Here is a 20,053-nt window from a genome sequence, read left to right on the forward strand (position 1 = left end):
CGGATTGAGGTCTCGGATTTCAAGAGCCACTTTGTTGAATCGGCTCATGAAGGTCCGAAGGGATTCCTTCTTCTCTTGTCTTATGCTCACCAGCGCGAGGGAGATCAGATGGTGAGGTCGGCTGGTGGCAAATTGGATGGCGAACTGGGATGCTAGGGTGTCGAAAGAGTCGATCGAGTTGGCCGGGAGACGAGTGAACCAGCTCAATGCTCTTCCTTTCAAAGATGTTGGGAAGATACGACATAGGGCGGCGGCGTAAGTGGTGCTGAGAGTGACTTGGGTGAGAAAAATGTCGACGTGCTCGTCGGGGTCGGTGGTCCCGTCATACTTATCTATCGGAAGGGACTTCCAATGGTCGAGAAGGGAGAATTGCATGATGTTGGGGGTGAAAGGGTGTTGGTGTGCCCCAGTCGGCGGGGCGTATGCGGGTCGGCCGGTTACCTGGGCAGTTGAGGCATGATTCCCCGGGGCGATAGTGGAAGTGTGAGGGAGAGAAGTATGATGTCCGAGCGAGTGGAACGACCCCTGGGTGTGAGTCGGCTCGGAGGGTTTCCACGTGGGATCTTTGTTTTGGTTTTTCAGGGCGGCATTCTCTTCCCTCAAGGCGGCCATCTCGTGAGCGTCTTTCTCTCGCTGCTGCCTCATGGCGGCCATTTCCTCCTTCAGTTGTCGTACCATCTCGGCCATGTTGCTCTCGTCAACCGTCTCGGCCATTTCCTCTTTCAGTTCTCGTTGTCTTTGCCATGATGTCTCTTCGAAATAGTACTCAGTCCGTCTTCTTCAAAAGCTATCGGTTCGGCCCCACGGTGGGCGCCAAAATGTACCTGTCTGAGGGTACACTCGTAATCTTCAGGTGGGTAGAGGGCCGAACGGGAACTCCAGGTGGATGCTTCAGAGGGGGGAGGTACCTGCAAAAGGCACTCCGACGCTCAAGTCAGGACAAGCACGAATCTCAAGAGTAATAATTGAATAGTGACATACCTCGTTACGTGTGACCTATTTATAATATCTGACATGGGCCTAAACATGGTGGACCTTCTCTGACACTTACCAAATTAGGTAATACGATGTTAATCGACGAGTTATGCCTTAATTGTGCTTTGTCCCTTGTTAATCATGATCGTCATTCTAATTATTCTCTCTGTTGACCTTCGGCCGAGCCGATATGGACGACCGAGACGTCATCTCTGGCCGAGCCGATATGGACGGCCGAGACGTCATCTTTGGCCGAGCCGATAGGGGATGGATGCGGTTCTCAGTCTCTTGCCGAGTCGAAGTGATATCTGAGCTGTGTCGATATATGATAGGATATGACGTGCCGGTCCACGTGGCCGATCCTTGTGGCCTATTGCTGAGCCGAAGCGATCTGAGTTGCGTCAATATCTGATAGGATATGACGTGCCGGTCCACGTGGCCGATAGGACCCTTCCGGTACAAATATGATATTGTTATGGTTTGTTGTGAGATATGTATAACGCCTTTTTCATGAGCGAAGGGGAAGTGGTGCTTATACTATTACCTTATTCAAGCGGGAGAAAAGTCTGCAATTTCTATAATCTAAGCTTATGTATTGAGACCTATAGGCCCTTGAGCCCTATGGCTACCCTATGGTAGATTGTATACATGAGCATATGATCTGGCACCTCAACATGGGTTGCCCTTGCTATTATGCTCATTCATGATTTATTTTGCCATGCTCCTAAGGTTAAGCTCTTGTTGTTGAATAAGCCCTAGGCCTATATATGTCTCAACCTCAACTACTAAGATATATGTATATAAGTCATAAATTTTAATTTCAATGCGATTGTAAAATAAATATCAGATAATTAGACTTGAACATTTAGGTCAATTATAAACTCAGTAAGGATTCAAAAACATTTTCTTTCTTGTTTTCTCACCTACAACAACTTTTATGATTTTATTTTTTCATCTATCAATCATATATCTAATTAAGCTCACAGTTTTTTTGTTGTTGTTGTATTTACTAACAAATATATATAATATCTGAAAACAAATTACAGCATATCTTTGCTACTATGCGTTCATGGTCGGCAATATTCTGATCAAACATTCACGTCAGTATGGTCCCGTCCCACATCACATGTTTTCTTGGATGTTTTCTTCTTCTTGCTCTCCCATCGTTTCTTCTTTTCATTTTCACACTTCAATTCCCACATGATAACTTCAGAAGATATATTGATTTTGGATGGTGAAAATGTACTTGGATCTCAGGATGCACGTGGAATTGTCTATTGGTTTGAACGCCTTTTGGTATTTAGTGGCTACATCTTTATAGAATAAGATCATCTTGTTAGATTTTTTTTTTCCTTGAGAGGGTCGTTATGAAAGGAACAAATCATTATTTTTTTTTCCCTTTTGATGTCCGCTGGTTGATTAATATTATTATGCCTCTCTTCCACACAATATATGGTAATCCAGTAATTACAGTCTACCCAACTAGGATTTTTGTACTTTGTAGTATACATATTCATATATATCATTTAATATGCGCCCGCACGATGAGAATAAGAGAGAAAGGAGGAAGAGATTTGCAATCTTATCATTCATCGATTGAATTTGCGAAAACGTACTGGCAGATGCCACCTGTCTTTTATAGGAAATTGTAAGAAATAAATTAAACAATATTAAAAACTATGCTTGATAACTAAGTAAAATCAATGCTGCTGCTACAATTTTTTCATGCAGTGTGACTGCTGCTTAGTTGGACTTTTTATTCTTATAGGGTATTTTTCCAAATATTTTACTCAAATAGACTGTTTTTAAATTATTTACATATTTAAGATTTTTGATATAATGTCGAAAAGGGACATAGTGGTATGGAACAATTTTTTTAGCCATAAAACAAAAGTCGTGACAATTATAGTAATGACTTGATCGAAATCATTAATGACTATAGACACAAGACACTTGAAAAAAAAAAAAAAAAAAGTCAATATAGTTCATAGCAATTTATGAATTATAATATCACATTCCAAATGCATGTACTCTCCTTTGGAACGTGTCATGTATTCAAATTTCTTTTAAAAAAATAAGGTCTTTATGGCCATAGCAAATTAAAATTCGTTATGGTTATAATGTAATACACTATGACTATGCATATTTCCGGTCGAAACGTGTTATATGTTATAATTAAAAAAAAGGTAAAAATATATTTTTCGTTCCTTATATTATTTATTAGTGTCAATTTAGTCCTATTTTAATTAATTTAATCAATTTAGTCTCGCATCTTTAAAATGTATCTCAATATTTGACATTCTATTTTCTCTGTTTAAATACTTAACAGATTTGACACGTGCCATGACACGCGACATGATGACATGACACGTAGCATGGTGACATGACACGTGTCATGTCATCATGCCACGTGTCGTGCCATGTGTCATGATGTCATGCCACGTGGTATGATACATGTCATATCCGTTAAGTATTTAAACAGAAGAAACGGATGGTCAAACATTGAAATACATTCTAAAGATGTGGGACTAAATTGATTCAATTAATTAAAGTGAGACTAAATTGACACTAATAAATAATATAAGAGACGAAAAATATATTTTTGCCTTAAAAAAAATGTATCAAAACAAAATTAATTTTATTTTAATTTTTAAAGGGGATGTTATCAACATAAAAAAAATAATTTAAGATTACAAATTATTCAATCCTAAGCAGATTTTATTTTTATAAAAAAAATTAAAAAATATATATAAATACATAACAAATTTTCTTAAAAAATAACCTAATTCATATTATTTATTTAAAAATTATGAAAAGACTTTTTATATTTAAAAAGATAACATATTTCTTTTAAAAAAAATAAAGAATATAAATAAATTACTAAATAACAATTTTAAAAATTAATCTGATAAATATTAATTTTTTTTAAATAAATCAAAATATATTTTTTAACAATACCAACAAATTATTATCAAAAACATAAAAAAATTTAAAACAAATTATAAATCTTATTTTATAAGAAAAACATTAACAGGTTTTATTTAAAAAAAATTAAAGAAAAGCCATAAATAAATAACTAAATGGCAATTTTAATAATTAATATGATAAATAATATTTTTTTAAAAATAAATGATAAGACTTTTTTATGTGAACGTGCGTGTCCTCAATTAAAACATGCCACATGTTAAATTTTTTTTTATAAAAAAAGTGTAGTCGTGGGTCATAGAAACCCAAAATAATAGAAAAAATATATATTTTATACACACATGAAGTCATTTAATAAATCACTACAGTCAATAGCAATTTGTAAAGTTGCTATCGATGCAAAGATTTCAAGATAGTTAAAATGACTCCATCAAATTTAAAATTAAAAAGAAAAACTGCATGTGTCACTTGGGTTACTATGACCCATAATGACACTTACGAATAATCCTAAATGTATAAATAATTTCATTTAAATAATTAATTTGAAAAATTACCTTACAGTCAAAAAGTCACTTAGTCGGTAGTGTATATCAACGTTTTCTTATTTATTGAAATCACCTTGGTGATGTGTAACTGAGTTTAATTAAATTTAAAACTCTATATATATTTCCAAAATTTTACTATCACTAGACCAACCTTAATAATGTATAGTTAAAATTAGAGTAATTAAATATTTTTAGTTCAATAAAAAATACATTTAATCAGTTTGATTTTATTATATATATATATATATATATATATATATATATATATATGTGTGTGTGTGTGTATGTATGTATAAAAAAATTTACTTACTTCAAGAATAACACGAGTAAATTTACTTAAATAGTTAAACTTCATTTAATAACTTATATTTTATATCAAATTTTTACGATTTAATCGTTGAATTAAATGTTTTTAATGTATAAGTTAAGTCTACCATTTGTTTTTATTTTTTAATTTCACATCAAATAGTTTTTAATTTTTTAAAATTTGTAGACTTGATATATACATTAAAAACTTTTAATTTAATGATTGTATCATCAAAATTTGATATAGAACATGAGCTATTAAGTGAAGTAAGGTTAGATAGACTTCTTCTTAAAGTAAATGGATCTATCATATTATATATATATATATATATATATATATATATATATATATATATAAAATTAAAATCAATAAAAATAATCTTAATTGTCCATGTATATTAAAAATGTGAGGTTAAAGAGGTTAATTTTCATTCATATAATTATAATTATATATGGACAATTAAGATTGTTGTAATTAATTTTAATTTCAACTATTTATTTAAATTATATGGTTAATATATATATATAAGGGGAGTTACAATAATACCGGTGTAACTTTTACAAAGTGTTACATTGCTCAATAAATTTATATTAAATGCGAATTTTGTAAATCCAACCGTTAAATTGAAAGTTCATATATCTTACTTAGATTATATATACAAAATTTTATATTAATCCAAAATGATTTGATACTTCATTTTTATAAAACAAAATTGACGTAATATATTTATTTCAAAATACACTAAAGTATGAACACTTTGATTACCTTCAAGTTGTTGTTCAATTTTAACAAAATTTGATATACACGTATAAAGTGATACGAACTTTCAATCTAACGGTTGAATTTACAAAATTCACATTTAATATAAAGTTATTGAGTGATGTAACGTATATCAAAATTTATATGATTCAAACTTTTTTAGATGTGTTATCTAAAAATGGACATTTACACATATTTTAAATATTATATTATACTTAAAATAAAATAATATCATATAATAATAAATAATTTTTTAAACATGTGAAATTTAATATACATAATCTTGAATATAATATTACATAATTCAATGATTGAATTACTTAAATTTGCATTATACAAAAAGTTATTAAAAGTATAAAATTTGATGTAACTTGTTAGACTTACACTTAATGTCAACGGATCCTAATTCACATACACACATATGTGTGTGTGTGAGTGAGAGAGAGAAATATATTTAAATTGTGGAGTCCTTATTTATAATCACTAAAAAATATTGTATAAAATTAGTTTAAATAAACTTCTCTTAAAGCACGTTGTAGAAATAAAAATAATAAACTTATTTAAGAACTAATTAGTTATGCATAAGGTAAAAACAAATTTTTAGAAAAAATAATATGAAGAAATTTCTAATAATTAATTATATATAAACTAATTTTAATAATAAACTTATTTAAGAACTAATTAGTTATGTATAAGTTAAAAATATTTTTTTAAAAAAATCAAAGAAATTTCTAATAATTAACTTATATATAAACTAATTTTAGTTAATAAAAAGATTATGTCATAACATGAAAAAGTTATGGGCTTTACCTATTCCACATAACATGAAAATCTTTCTTTGGAGACTTCTTAGAGACTGTCTTCCTTCACGCCAACGCCTTCAGCAAAAGGGAGTCCCTTGTACCTCCCTTTGTCCCCACTGTGAAGCTGCACAAGAAAATAACTGGCACATTTTCTTTGGTTGTCAAGAAGCACAAACCGTATGGCAAGCAACTGGCATATGGCAACATATTAAATCCTTAGTAGATGTAGGTGAAGGAATTGTCGAGGTCATCTTTTCCTTACTTGGCAGCATATCTCAAAGCCATATTGTTGAAGTCGTGGTCACGCTTAGCTGTATCTGGAGGCGTCGGAATGCTAAGGTGTGGGATCAGGGCGCCCCACCTTCAGGAGTAGCCACCTCACAAGCAAAGCAATATTTTCGAGATTGGCAAGCGGCACAAGCAAGATCGTCGACACAAAGGACCCCTCCCGTACACGATCTACAATGGAAAAAGCCCCATGCAGGGACGTTTACGTGCAATATCGACGCTGCTCTCTTCCAGGACTCATCTTACTTTGGGTATAGCATGTGCATTCGAAATGATCATGGACAGTTTCTCACAGCCAAAACTGGTTGGGCTCATGGCCTGCCACCTGTTCATGAGGCTGAAGCTACAGCTCTACTTACAGCCATCCAATAGATAGTAACTTTGAGCCTCACCCACGTTACCATTGAGTCGGATTGTAAATCTGTCCTTGATGCTCTATTTGGGACTCAATCACATCACTCAGAATATGGGTCTCTTCTTAATAAGTGTAGAGGATTGCTACACAATCATCCGAACTTATCACTAAAGTTCATTCCGAGGCAAGCCAATCGGGTCGCTCACTGTTTAGCTAGGGTGTCACGATGTTATGCTAGCTCTCACATCTTTGAATTTATTCCCTCATGTATTGCTCCAATTATTTTGAATGAAATGACATAATCTTATTTCCCTAAAAAAAAAAAGATTATGTCATTGTTATTTTTTCTCTATAAAATGTTTATGGAAAAACTTATATCCACATACTCTTAATCATATAAAACACAATAAAAATTTAAGGCTACTTAAAGTGACGTGAATACTTAAAATGTCACAATATACACTTCCCTAAAAAAGTGACTTCTTTGCGTCGCAAATGTTCTAAATTACAAAATCATAAATGTTTTAAAATAAACTTTCGATTTCTTTTTAATATGAAAACAATACGGACTAATTTAACCTAAAAAATGACATTTAACCAACTAATTTCATTAAGAATTAATAATGAAAGAATATATTCTAAATAAGAAATAATTTTTTGTTGGATAAAAATTACATGTAAATATAGTTTAACTTTTTATTAGGTTCACTTTTTTTCCCTTTGTGTTGAATGGAGGTCTCCATAAAAGCAGTGTGAAATTTGTCGATATTTGGAGACGTGTGTGCAACCCAACCCTTTCAAATACATGCCAAGTGCACGGATTAATAAGACAATTATCTTTGTAAACAATCATTAGGACTCTTAAATTGTGGAATTCAAAGGAAATAAACAATCCTTTGAAAACAGAGACACCAGTCAATGTCATGCAGCCATGCACCATATATATGTCAGTTTGCATGTCAATTTTTACTTTAATTCATTGTGCACAACTCCAACTTGTCTCCAAAGTCTTTTCTATAGTTTGCTCATCAACTTTGCCACATTTTATCGCCACTCTGTCAAGTGGGTGTTTTGGTTGGCATTTAGTTCCTAACCATAACATGCCTCAGATTCACTAAATTCATATAAAATTACAAATAAATTATTAAAATATAATTGTTTTGAAATATTTTATCCAAGTAAATATAACTCTTTTTGTTATGTCCCTTGGAAATCGTTATGATACGTGACAATTTTTATTGTCATGTGGTATGTTTTATTTTATAAAAGTGATATGAGAATCACAATAATGGAATGTCAGTGTTTTAAACGTCACATGTTAAAAAGAAAAAAAAAGTAAGGTAAGTAAAAATCGCTAGTTCAAGTTATGTAAGTAAAAACGGTTTTATTTTAGTAAAATATTTTAAAATTATTTTATTTTGATAATTTGTTTGTAATTTATTTTCTCATTAGATGCTATTAAGCTTTTACTATGAGTTTAATTTTAAGAGAATTTAAAAATAGTAATGTGCTTAATTGTCATATATCAAAAATAGATCCGGATAAATTAATTAAAAATGAAAATATTTTATGATATAAATAAATTATAATCTGAGACTTACAAGGTCACACTCAAAATATATTTAATAAAAGTTACAAAAAAATATTTTTCTCAAAATTAAATCCATTCATTTGTAGAGCATTTTTCCAAAAACTTATCCGAACAAGCTTAAACAAACTTAAATACATATGTACTGTCCTTAAAATAAAAGTTGACACAACCGAGCTAAATAATTAACAATCTTAATATTATAAGTAACTATGTTTATCAATTTTTATATTTAATAATTAATAAATAATCACTAGTCCTTAAAAAAGAGGAATGACAACTATATGTCCATGATTTGATCTTAACTAATAAATCACTCATTCGAATCACAATTATCAGTTAAGGTGATTATGGTAATTAATCACTTTATTCTTTTTAATTAATTATCTTCTTATTAAAAAATATATATATTTTAGATATGATGAAACCTTAGTAGTTATACACATGTACAAAAAAGGTATCAAGTATGTTTTTAACTTAATTCATGATTATCTCCATGATACTACTTCTGACAGATGTAAATTCATTTGTGCAGGTATCCCACCAGCATGATTTAGAAAAGGAGACAAGTACGCAGATGTAGAGACCTTGTTTAGGTTCTAGCTAGTAAAACAATTTCTCAAAGTTTACCCAAACAAACTTAAATACTATAAAAAAAAATATCAAGAATATAAATTTTCGTTGGCTTTACTACTTATTTAATGTGTTTTATTCATAATTTTGTAATTTTTAATAAATTTTAAACATCGATAGAAAATATTTTAGAAAAAACCTATGTTACATTCTACTTCTATTTTAATTACAAGCAAAATTAACTAACTTGTGCGTTAATTAAAAAATTAATTAATATTATTTAATTTTATTAGTCTTAATTAAAAGTATTTTTATTATTATATTACTCTTCTTTAAAACTAATATTAAAAATAAATTAATCTCAATTAAATAAAAAATATATTTTAGAGATGGTAATATTAAAGTTATTTTTTATTAAGATTTGTTTATATTTAAATTCATTATATATATATATATATTATTTATTTATTTATTTATTTTTCTTGGGCTGAACCTAAGTGAATAATACATGAAAATCTTGTACTGAGACCCTCCATATCTTGTGATCTGTTACCGTTTAATGATTTAACTTGTCTCATCCTCCAAAAGTTGTACCCGCGACACAATTCTGCATATTAAAAGAGAGAGGCCCTTCTTACTTGATACAGTACTTTATATCCCTCTAGTTACGTACTCAATTCCACTCATGCCTTATTTGACTCAACTAATCCTTTACATAATTAACAAACTTCATTTCAAGTCAAGTCTGACTAACAATATAGGGTGTGTTTCATTTTTTATTTCATTTTTTTTTACATTTGAGTTGAATTTTCTTTTTACCTTTTTTAAATTGAAATATTTTTTTTTATTAAATATGATTTTAAATTAATATCCAAACATATATATAAATTTTAGATACTTTATGATCATTGGTTAGTCTGGGATATGTCATGATTATAATTAGTCATATAAAACTCTATTTCAGAATAAATTATTAAATTAGTTCGGTACTATTAACTATCTATAATTTCAGTCAACTTTTATATAAAATGTAATAATATTAAGTAATTATCTTATGTGAAAATTTATATGAAATTTTGTCTTGAAATCTAGATTATGAGTTTAACTTAATTCTAAAAAGTTAGTTTGTAAGTTGAAAGCTATTATTTAGTTATTAATTATCTGTTTATCTTATTTATAGTTGATGTGAAATTTAAATTTTTTTAATATATTTTTTCACATTCAGTATTATTAAGCTTCATACATAAATAAATAATAAATAATTTATTTTAATAATATAAGATAGACGAAACTTACGATTTTTTCTATTTTATGTGTCACAAATTCACTAATAATTTATTCTATTAATTAAGCTGGCCAAATTGCAAAAGAAATGATGATAACATTGTTATACTATGTTTGCGTCCAGTATGCTCTCCTGCTGAGTCAGCCTGTTAATTAACATTTGTTTTTATTGCAACATTTTTTTTCCTTTCAATTTAGGCAATGATAGTATCGATTCACGAAGCGCTAAATAATTAACGATTCTGTTTCTCATCAATGTATGAGATTGGTAAAGTTTCTCTTTAAAAGCCATGACAATAATTAACGAACTATTCGACAAGATCCAACATTATCAAACCAGAAATCTAAGTCGCTAATAATGAGTCAAGATCATCCACCAAATATTGAGTCATGGCAAATAAATCAATTATTGAGAAACAAGAAATAATAAGGCAAGTTGAAGTTGTCTAATTTCATCATAATTAAGTTTACAATAATGTTACCCACAATTCATTGAATGATTTTTCTAAACTAGCTAATAGCAATTCCATGCATCACTCTATTGGTTTTTATTAATCTTTCTTATAAGAAGGTAAATAAAGTATGAGAAAAAAATACTATGCACTAATAGTATACAGATTGTTTGGTCTTTCTCATTTCTTAATACATTTATCACTTTTTTTATCTTTTTTTTTTTTAAAAAAAAAATCTTCTTCCAACCATCGAATTAATTCACCTCGAAATATATAGAATGAATTGAGTATGATCCTATTTTAGAAACACTATTAAAACATTGTATTTGTTTCTATCATATTTCCATATGAAATAGCATGGAAGTGTGTATAAAGAAGAAAAGAGTGGGGAAGAATTGATGGAAGGAGACACTGAGCATAATATGATAAAGGCGTAGCGTGTGGTGTTTGTACCTAAAACTTTAGAGACAAAAATTCCTGCACTAACATGGCCTCATCACTCGTGCGAAAGGCCCCTCCCTATGTGAGGACATGCATGCTTCTGAAAAGACATAAATACCCTTCATTCTCAAAACAATATTTGTATTTTGTGTATGGTATATAGTTATTGGTAGGGAGCATCTCCACCAAACCCCGTAAAATGCGCTCATCTCTCAATACGTGATCCATCTTCGTCGTTTTCGCTTCTCACAAGTCTCTTTCTCATCCCCACCACCAATATATTGTCTTTTCATTTTTTACATTTATAAACTCTTTTTTCTTATTATCTATATGACAACGCAATTGTCATATATAATAACTTCACTTCACATAGTTACTTTTTTACTTTTAATGTTCATATAACTACATTATCCATCCAGCTTTATGTAGTTTGTTTTTCAATAGCAAACTTTTAATGCTGTGACCTAAAATATAGGATAAGGATTCGTGTCGACATATGCTTACCTGGCTCAGTTGGCAAAAGCAATCAAATGTCTCGCAAATCACTCTATAGCGGACACTTTGCTGACAATGTGGAAGGAAACCCAGATTTCTCAATTCTCGTAATGTCCAAATGCTACCTATTTATCGGGTAATGGTTTGGTTAGAACAAGGCAATTATAACTAACGTAGTTTGAGTTTACACTTGAAAAGTTGGCATGGCTTTTAGATTCTCTATGGAGACTTACATATTATATACGCATTCATATGATGCTCATAACTTTTCAATGATAAGTCTGCATCATTGGAGATAAAAAAACACACAAGGATATATAAGCCAGTAATGTAATTTTTCCAATATAAATATACTATATAATTAAGTAGAAAGAAAAAATAATATCTTTTTGAGTGTCTGGTAAAAAAGGGTTATACCTATTTATAAAAAAATTATATTATAATATATATAGGATTAGGAATTAATTGGAATCGATCTCAAGACAAGCCTAGAGAATACAGTAGTAAGCTGATACTTTGAGATTTACCGTTTAAAAGAATTCACGAGTTTGAGTGCTAATTGGCTCGTACCTTCAAAACAAGCAATTAACGGAAGGATTATGAGGGTTATAAGGAATTAACGACGTCACAGGAAGGGTTTAGTCATGATACATTCCAAGATATGGTGTCATCCAGATTCATTCTTCATTGGTTGCGGGGTTCTTTTGGAAATAATTTGAAGATAAAAAATAGTATAAATTACACTTTCATTCTTTCTATAATATTTAATTTGTGGTTTTAATTTTTTAGATTTTAATTTCACAATTAAATCTCTTAATTTCATAAATTTTGCAATTTTAACTCAATTGTTAGATTTTTTTATTAATCATTAAAATTATAATATTGATAAATCACTAAAATCGATTTCATAGTAAAAATTAGAGAGTAGTATGTACAAATATAAAGTCCTAAATTTGAACTTTGTTATTATCTTTATAATTTTTCACTAATAAAAAATTATAATCTTTATTTATTTACTTTTATTTCCCTTAACAAGTATCCTTACTACATTCCATATTTGGTCTATTTTTTCAAGAAAAAAGGGTGGAAAATAGGAGACAAAATTGGACAACTGTGAACACCATTACTTTGGCATGATTTCCGCGAAATACTTTATTTCGTATTTTTAGTTTACTAATTAACCAATAAAATTGAAACACTTGGATTCTTCCCTTGCTCCTATCAAAGTCCATACCATTTGGCAATGCTCCTTTTTGAGTTAACTTTTTGTGGTTCTTCCAATCATTGTTCACGCATGGTTCACGAAAGTATAACAATCCCAACAATGCACTAAGGTTTGGTCAAGACTCAAGACACGAGTGGTTTCGTCAAAGTTGCGTGAGTTGTCCGTTACGGATCATGATTCATGAGTAGAACAGAAAAGTTGATAGCATCATGAATTGCATCACCTTGCATTCCTCTAATCATTCATCAACTATTGTACTATATATTGTTTTCTCTCTATGAACTATATATAAAGAAATTGCAACTTTTTACTACAACACTTCTGTTACATTATTTTTATGTTACTTGAGTAAGAAAATGAGACATATATTTCTCAATATACTTTCTTTCTCCTTTTCTTTTCCCTTTAAAGAAGTACGTCAAAAAATGTAACAAATAGTTTATATATATATATATATATATATATATATATATATATATATATATATAATTTTGTTTACCTTAGTGTACGAAGTGGTGTTGAATCCAAACAGAACAATTGGTATGATGATGGCTGTAAAGGGTATCAGGATAGCTTGAGGAGAGAGTATTTCGTTCTAATTGGATGACAATGGATCGGTATGGATATGATACTATAATATTTGATCCAGAGAATATTTCGTTCTAATTGTGTACGAATAATAATACCTTAAAATTAAAAATCATTGTTTGATACTCTTTGATTAAAACTTAGGATTTAATTGATTTGGACATAAAATTATAATCGAAAATATTACTTTAGTAAGGATAAATATAATAATGAGTTATATCTCATTTAAAAGAAAAAGAAAAAGAGTCATACATGGCCAAGTGCCTAATTATTTGTACGTGTTTTTAATACCCGCACCTTTCTTAATTAAATGCAAACTTGTGCTATTTTTTTTTAAAGATTATGGTTAAAATTTATATATAATATTTAATTTAATACAATTTATCAAATGTCATATTATTTTTTTATCAACTACAAAAATAATCATCAAATTTTTATAATTAAGTATTAATAATATTTCATTATTAAATATAATTCACCACAATATTTATAAATACTTAATTATAAAATTTACTAATGTTTAAGATCACTGCTAAACATTGATGTTAACAAAATCTTTAAAATAAATTTATTTAATAAGTTTGTATTTTTTTTTAACTTATGCTACTTTGGTGTAAAATAGAAGTTATAGCTACTTTTAATTTAAGAAGTTATCGGTCTTGAAAATTTTAAATACAGCGACCAGAGGGAAAAATCATACAAAATAACTTGTCTAAAAAACTTCTTTTAATATTTTCTTCAATGAAAACCTTTTCTAATTTTAAAAATTTTATTTTATTAAAAAAAAAAGAGGCGATCGCTACCTTAGTTTGATTAAATTGTGTCATAATAGTTGTTTGATTGTTACTGTTTTCACATTAAAAATATTCTTCATGTTGTTGTGATATGTACATTCAATAACATTTAAAGCAAGAAATTTTGTATAAATACGACTACAGCAAAGGAAAAGAATAATCATCAACTCACAAATAAATGAAAGTAAAGGCTATCCTAATTAAAAGCTATTTTGTATACCATGCATGTTCAACTTGACCCCACTCCAGGAAACATGTCTTCGTTCCATTAATTAATTAAACTACTTCCTCCTAACCCATCTTCCAACTCTGTTTTTCCCTTTGTTTTATGTTCATCTAATTCCTTTTCATTCTTTTTACTTTTTCTTCTAGAGTATTCTAATGGTGGGTGGTTAATTTAACTCTATAAAGTTTCTAGACACAAAAGATATACACTATAGCTGGCAGCCTGCTAACTCCTTCTTGTTCAAAGTTCAAATTAAAGTGCCAAGTTCAAACCCCACCCTTTCATCAAGACAGACAAAGACTGTGCCAAATGCCAACTATTCTTGTGTTGCGATATACATTCCTAACAAAATTATCATTATAAAACCAAAACAAATTAATACTATATGGCACAATTCTCTTTTTTCTTTCTAAAACGTGAAAATAGATAACTAAATGGGTTTTTCTTTTTCTATAAAACAAGTAAATAAGAGAATATCTACTCGTAATATATAAAATTAATGATAGTCATCTATTTGGATCCTCGTCCATACAGGCTGAATTATTGCTATTTTAACTCCATGTAATTTACAATTGTTTCTTCTTTTATTTTGTTTTTGCCAAAATGCATGTATTTTTGGTAAAAGAAATTATGTTAAACAACAAAACATTCGTTATAAATATTTAACGCAATTACATACTAATATTTGAAAATATTTTATCCTCAAACACCATACCAATAGTTTTGTGGTGTACGTGGATGTAATGTGGCAATGGCAGCTAGGCAACGCGTTTCATTCATGTTACTTACAGATACAGACACTCGTGCGTGCACTAAAGAACCTAATTTCGTGTCATCCACTTATGCCCAATTTAAAGTCCTCAATCACGATAACCAAAAGCTCTGTTTTTTCTTTTTCTTGGTTCACTATGATCAGAAATTTCCTAAGGGGAGCGTCTGAAAGTACGTATTGAGCAAACAGAGGCATCTCTAACTACCCAATCATTAGTATTGAAAAAGTATGCGTATCTCTGGCAGACACTAATATATCTCCTCCTTAACAACATTTCCAGACCCTTCTTTATTTATATAAAAACCTTATCAACTTTTGAATGCTCAAGCTTTGCATTCTGCATCCTTAAAAGCGGTTGACTTCACTGCTGTCTCAGAATATGAACTTTTTTTTCTGCAACTACCTCTTCTTGCAGGTTTGCTATATAATAATATTTTGGAATTATTATATGTGGCCTATGTGCATCAGCAATGCACCATGTTCTCTGCCCCAGCCAACAACCAAGATACACAAATTTATTCACTCGACCAACCCCTGAATGTTTCGGTGTGGCCAGTAATTAATGCTAATTCAACATTTTTCATCAAGAGGGTTCTTCAATGACAAATACAAATGGTGACGCAATGGTAAAGTCACTAATGTGTAACGTCTCATATGAACTCTTGGGTAACATTTTAATTAATTGGGGGACCTACCTCGAGCCGGTAGTAATTATTACTATAGTATCTCCAGGGATATTCAGTTATTAATTTTTAACAAGGAAACTACACATTTTAAGTCTATGTTTGGATTCTTCTTTTGGGTGCTCTCAATTTCATAAAGGAAATCACATTTATATTTATATTTTCAATGAAAACTTGGGTTGAGAAGTAGTAAGGCTAAGATTTCTTTTGCAAATGAAACTAACGTTTGCAAACTTCAAGTTCAACCCACACATGCACTAATTTAACCTATTATAATTTATCTTTAACTTCTCGCTTATTGTATAAAAAAATTATACAAAATTGAGGTATAAATATCATTTCTCATAAATACTTGGTGGGACTGTTTGTACTTTGTACACAACGCATGTTACCTTGTCCCATTAAACTGTAGATTGATGTAACTAGTGAATGGATCAGGGCTATCTGCAGTTGAATTTTCAACTGCATGGATCGTAATCATTAAAATATTAAATTAAAAAATAGAATGAAAACTAAAAAAGTTTACGGCTTTAGATTCAAAAGTTGAAGCTGCAGGTTGATCTTGTTCCAAACAAGTGAAGGCCGTGAGGGGCCAATGAATGAATGAATGAAGATAGAGTCTCATGGCATGGCATCTTCTCAGTTAAACGAGGGTAAGGTAGGAAGTAGGAGAGTAGCCACAATGTCAGCTTCAATTTTCTTTTATTAGCAAAATAAGTCCCTCTCGACCACTTTGTGAGCAATTCCAATAATGCTCTTTCGTTATAACCAAACAACCACTTCGGGAATCTGATAAAGAGCTTCCAAAATTGAAGCTTTCAATGCGACATATGATGATTCTTGGACAAAAAAGTTTTGGTGTCGTCCCAGTCACATTCTACTCTGACACCCACCACTAGCATAATTTATCTTTAAAAAAAAAAAAATGCTCATAGACAAACACATTCGTTTCGAAGGTAAAACAATACATTTTGATTTTCCCTTCAAGTAGCTAGAAATCAACAACCACTTACATTGCGTACAATTTCCCTTTCATTACATTGATTGGAGCCTCCAACGCTCCATCCATCAACTCAACCAACTCAACATCCAATATTTACTAATCATCACAACATGAAAATTAAACTTGTACGTGGATGAATGTTAGTTAATTATTACAACTAATTAAATATATGTATAAATATAGGGACAATATAATATACGTGTGTGTTTTTTTTTTTTGAACATTGCATGATGATGATGGGCTAGTAAGCATAGAAGTCGACGAGTTCGTTGAGAGACTCGGGTTGTGGGTCGGCGTTTTCGAGCATCCAAAGCAAGTGTTCGAAGAGGACAACCTCGCATGCGACATTGATGGTGTCGTTGTGTTGGTCGTGTTGTTGTTGATCCTGGTCGGAGTCGCGGGACCTCTCGACGAGTTCCCGGAAGACGGGGTGGTCGAGGACGTCGGAGGAGAGGCGGTAGAGGCGGCGGGACTTGCCGACGTAGACGGCGTGGAGGTCCGATCTGGAGGAGGAATCGTCGTCGGCGACGGCGCTGGTGCTGTGGCGGCTGCTCTTGGCGGCGTTGCCGAATGAGTTCCACTTCTTCAGCACTGACTTGAGCCTCATTAGTTTTCCACCTTTTGCCATGATGTTAAATGTTGTGAAATATTGAGAAGAGTGAGAGAGAGAGAGAGAGAGAAGGTGCATGTGGGAGAGGGAAGGAGCGAGGAAGGCGCGTATATAAAGGGGTGGGGGAGGGGTAAAATGGTCAGAGTTGTGCAAGAGAGGGGGGCCACTTTTAATTTTAGAGGATTCCAAGGATATATATAAGATAAGGGTCAAAACAAAAGGGTCCATGGGTCTTAAATCTTAATATTGGCTTCACAACTAGTTCTTTCATTTTCGTTTACTTCTTTTTCTGTATTTTTCTGATCTGTTTGTGTCTGTATTCAAGAGGTTCCTGACAACCAAAATTAACTTCTCTTATTCGCCACATTCCTTATCTTATTCATTGTTTTTCCACTTATGCCATGCATAATTCTTAGCCCTTTAGTAAGATTATCCAAAAAAAACCCTCAAGTTTTACATTAAAAAAAATTAGGTAAATAAATAATTTATAAATGAATGGAAATTTTCATCAGAACTCTACGATTGAATGTACTTGAATGTTCATTCAATATTATGATAGGTGACCTTTTAGGAAGTCCTTGTGTTGCACCTATCTTAACAAAAACATAAAGTCTTTAATATGTTGAATTTTATTAAAAAAAATTACAAAATTTGGTAGTCTCACTTTCCATTACATGACTTTCTCTCTCTTAATTTTATAATTTTTAATAAATTTTGATCAATAAAAATGAGTGTGTTAGAGAATATGTTGTTAGCATTTTTTTTTAACAATTACTAAAATTAAATGTGATAATTAAGAATGTAAATAAATTAAATTGATAATTAATGAGAATTTTCCTGACTTATTTATTTATTTATATACTTGTTTTAAAAATATATAGAACTTTGTTGAGAACGTTAACATTAATTTTGAAGTTTTTTTTTCCATAATTGTAAAGAAATTATAATTTTTTATTTATTGGATTATGAAAATGTAAAAACAATATATTTTAATTTCATACATTACACTTGAACACTTTTTTATTTGTAGATTAACATCTATTATAAATTCCCTTATTAAATATTAAATTCATAAAATTAAAAATAATTTAAATTTTCACATGAAATAATTAAATTATAAATAATTTAAACAAAAAAAATCAAATTTTACTTTTTTTAACAAACACAAATTTTTTAATGACCACAAAATTCGAAGTTTTGTTTTTTTCCGGTCAAAAAACAAACTAAATTTTTTTAAATTAGAATCACTTAAATAAATAAATTGAGTAATCAAACACATAATATTTATATTTTTTTTATCTATCAAAATTATAATGATAACACTAAAGTTTAAATTTAAGACTCTATACATATTATTTTAACTTGATCAATTAGTCGATTATACTAGTTTGTACATATAATGTGTTTGAATTGATTTTATATACAATAATAAATAATGAATTATTTTTAAATAATGAAGGTAAAATAATAAATAGTTATTTTTACTCTTTTTTTTAATGTTATTATCGAAATTTTGGTGGTAGAAATAGACTTGATTCTCAGTTGTTATTAACAGGCTAATGAACTTCTAGACTAAAACTCATATATTTACCTCCCTAGCAACAACCTAGTAATGGTAAGGTCATTGCTTTCAACCACGGTGACAGGCGTCGTACCAAGGAACATGCAATTTCAACCGATCGTTTTAATTATCTTGTCTCATATTTCCTTCTTTCTATTGTAAAAAAATTATAAAAACATATACAAATAAACTTTATCACAATTTTTCTTATAATTAATATTATCTTGTTATTTTAATTATATCATCTAAATTATTTTTTATCTCTCTTATACAAAGTTTTACACATGAACTTTAATTATCAGGCTACAATGTCATTGTCATCCAACATGTCCCGTGTACTCGTCTCCAACAAGTGGTCAAAGTTGTAATAAGTCATTAAGTCTTCGATGGCATTAGCAGAATTGAAGTGATCAGCGAGTGAGAGAAATGCACCTTTGATAAACTTGTATTGTTTCACCGTCTGTTGATAAATTCACCCCTAAATTTTGTTGTTAGTATTTATGGATATATATACCGATATAAAAGGCCGTTAAAATGTTTTTGTTGTGATGTTAAGTGAAAAGTCGTGTATCTTATAATTTTGGTGTCAACAATGTGTGCTGTGGCGATAATAATGATCAAATAACTTTTAATAGTGATACTACATAAAGCTATTACTCGAGTGAAGTGTTTATAAAAATAAGAAATAGGTATATACTATTGTGAAAGAATTTCCTTATATAAAAGATATTTAGTGAGAAAAAATTGTTACATTTAGTTATGTCACCTGAATCGTCAAGAGTGGATAAAATGCATTAGCTG

General features: G+C 30.1%; 2 protein-coding genes across 2 annotated transcripts; one reads left to right on the plus strand and one right to left on the minus strand.

Moving 5' to 3' along the window:
• Window positions 1-6,299: 6,299 nt before the first annotated feature.
• Window positions 6,300-6,974, plus strand: LOC109807365 (uncharacterized). The gene has a single exon (XM_020369882.2). The coding sequence runs from the start codon at window positions 6,300-6,302 to the stop codon at window positions 6,972-6,974; it is 675 nt and encodes a 224-aa protein (XP_020225471.2).
• Window positions 6,975-17,322: 10,348 nt separating this feature from the next.
• On the minus strand, window positions 17,323-17,709 carry LOC109809545 (auxin-responsive protein SAUR78). The gene has a single exon (XM_020372884.3). The coding sequence runs from the start codon at window positions 17,707-17,709 to the stop codon at window positions 17,323-17,325; it is 387 nt and encodes a 128-aa protein (XP_020228473.3).
• Between the last annotated feature and the right edge of the window lie 2,344 nt (window positions 17,710-20,053).

Source organism: Cajanus cajan, chromosome 5 (assembly GCF_000230855.2).
Source record: "Cajanus cajan strain Asha chromosome 5, NIPB_CcT2T_4, whole genome shotgun sequence".
NCBI classification, from domain to species: Eukaryota; Viridiplantae; Streptophyta; class Magnoliopsida; order Fabales; family Fabaceae; genus Cajanus; species Cajanus cajan.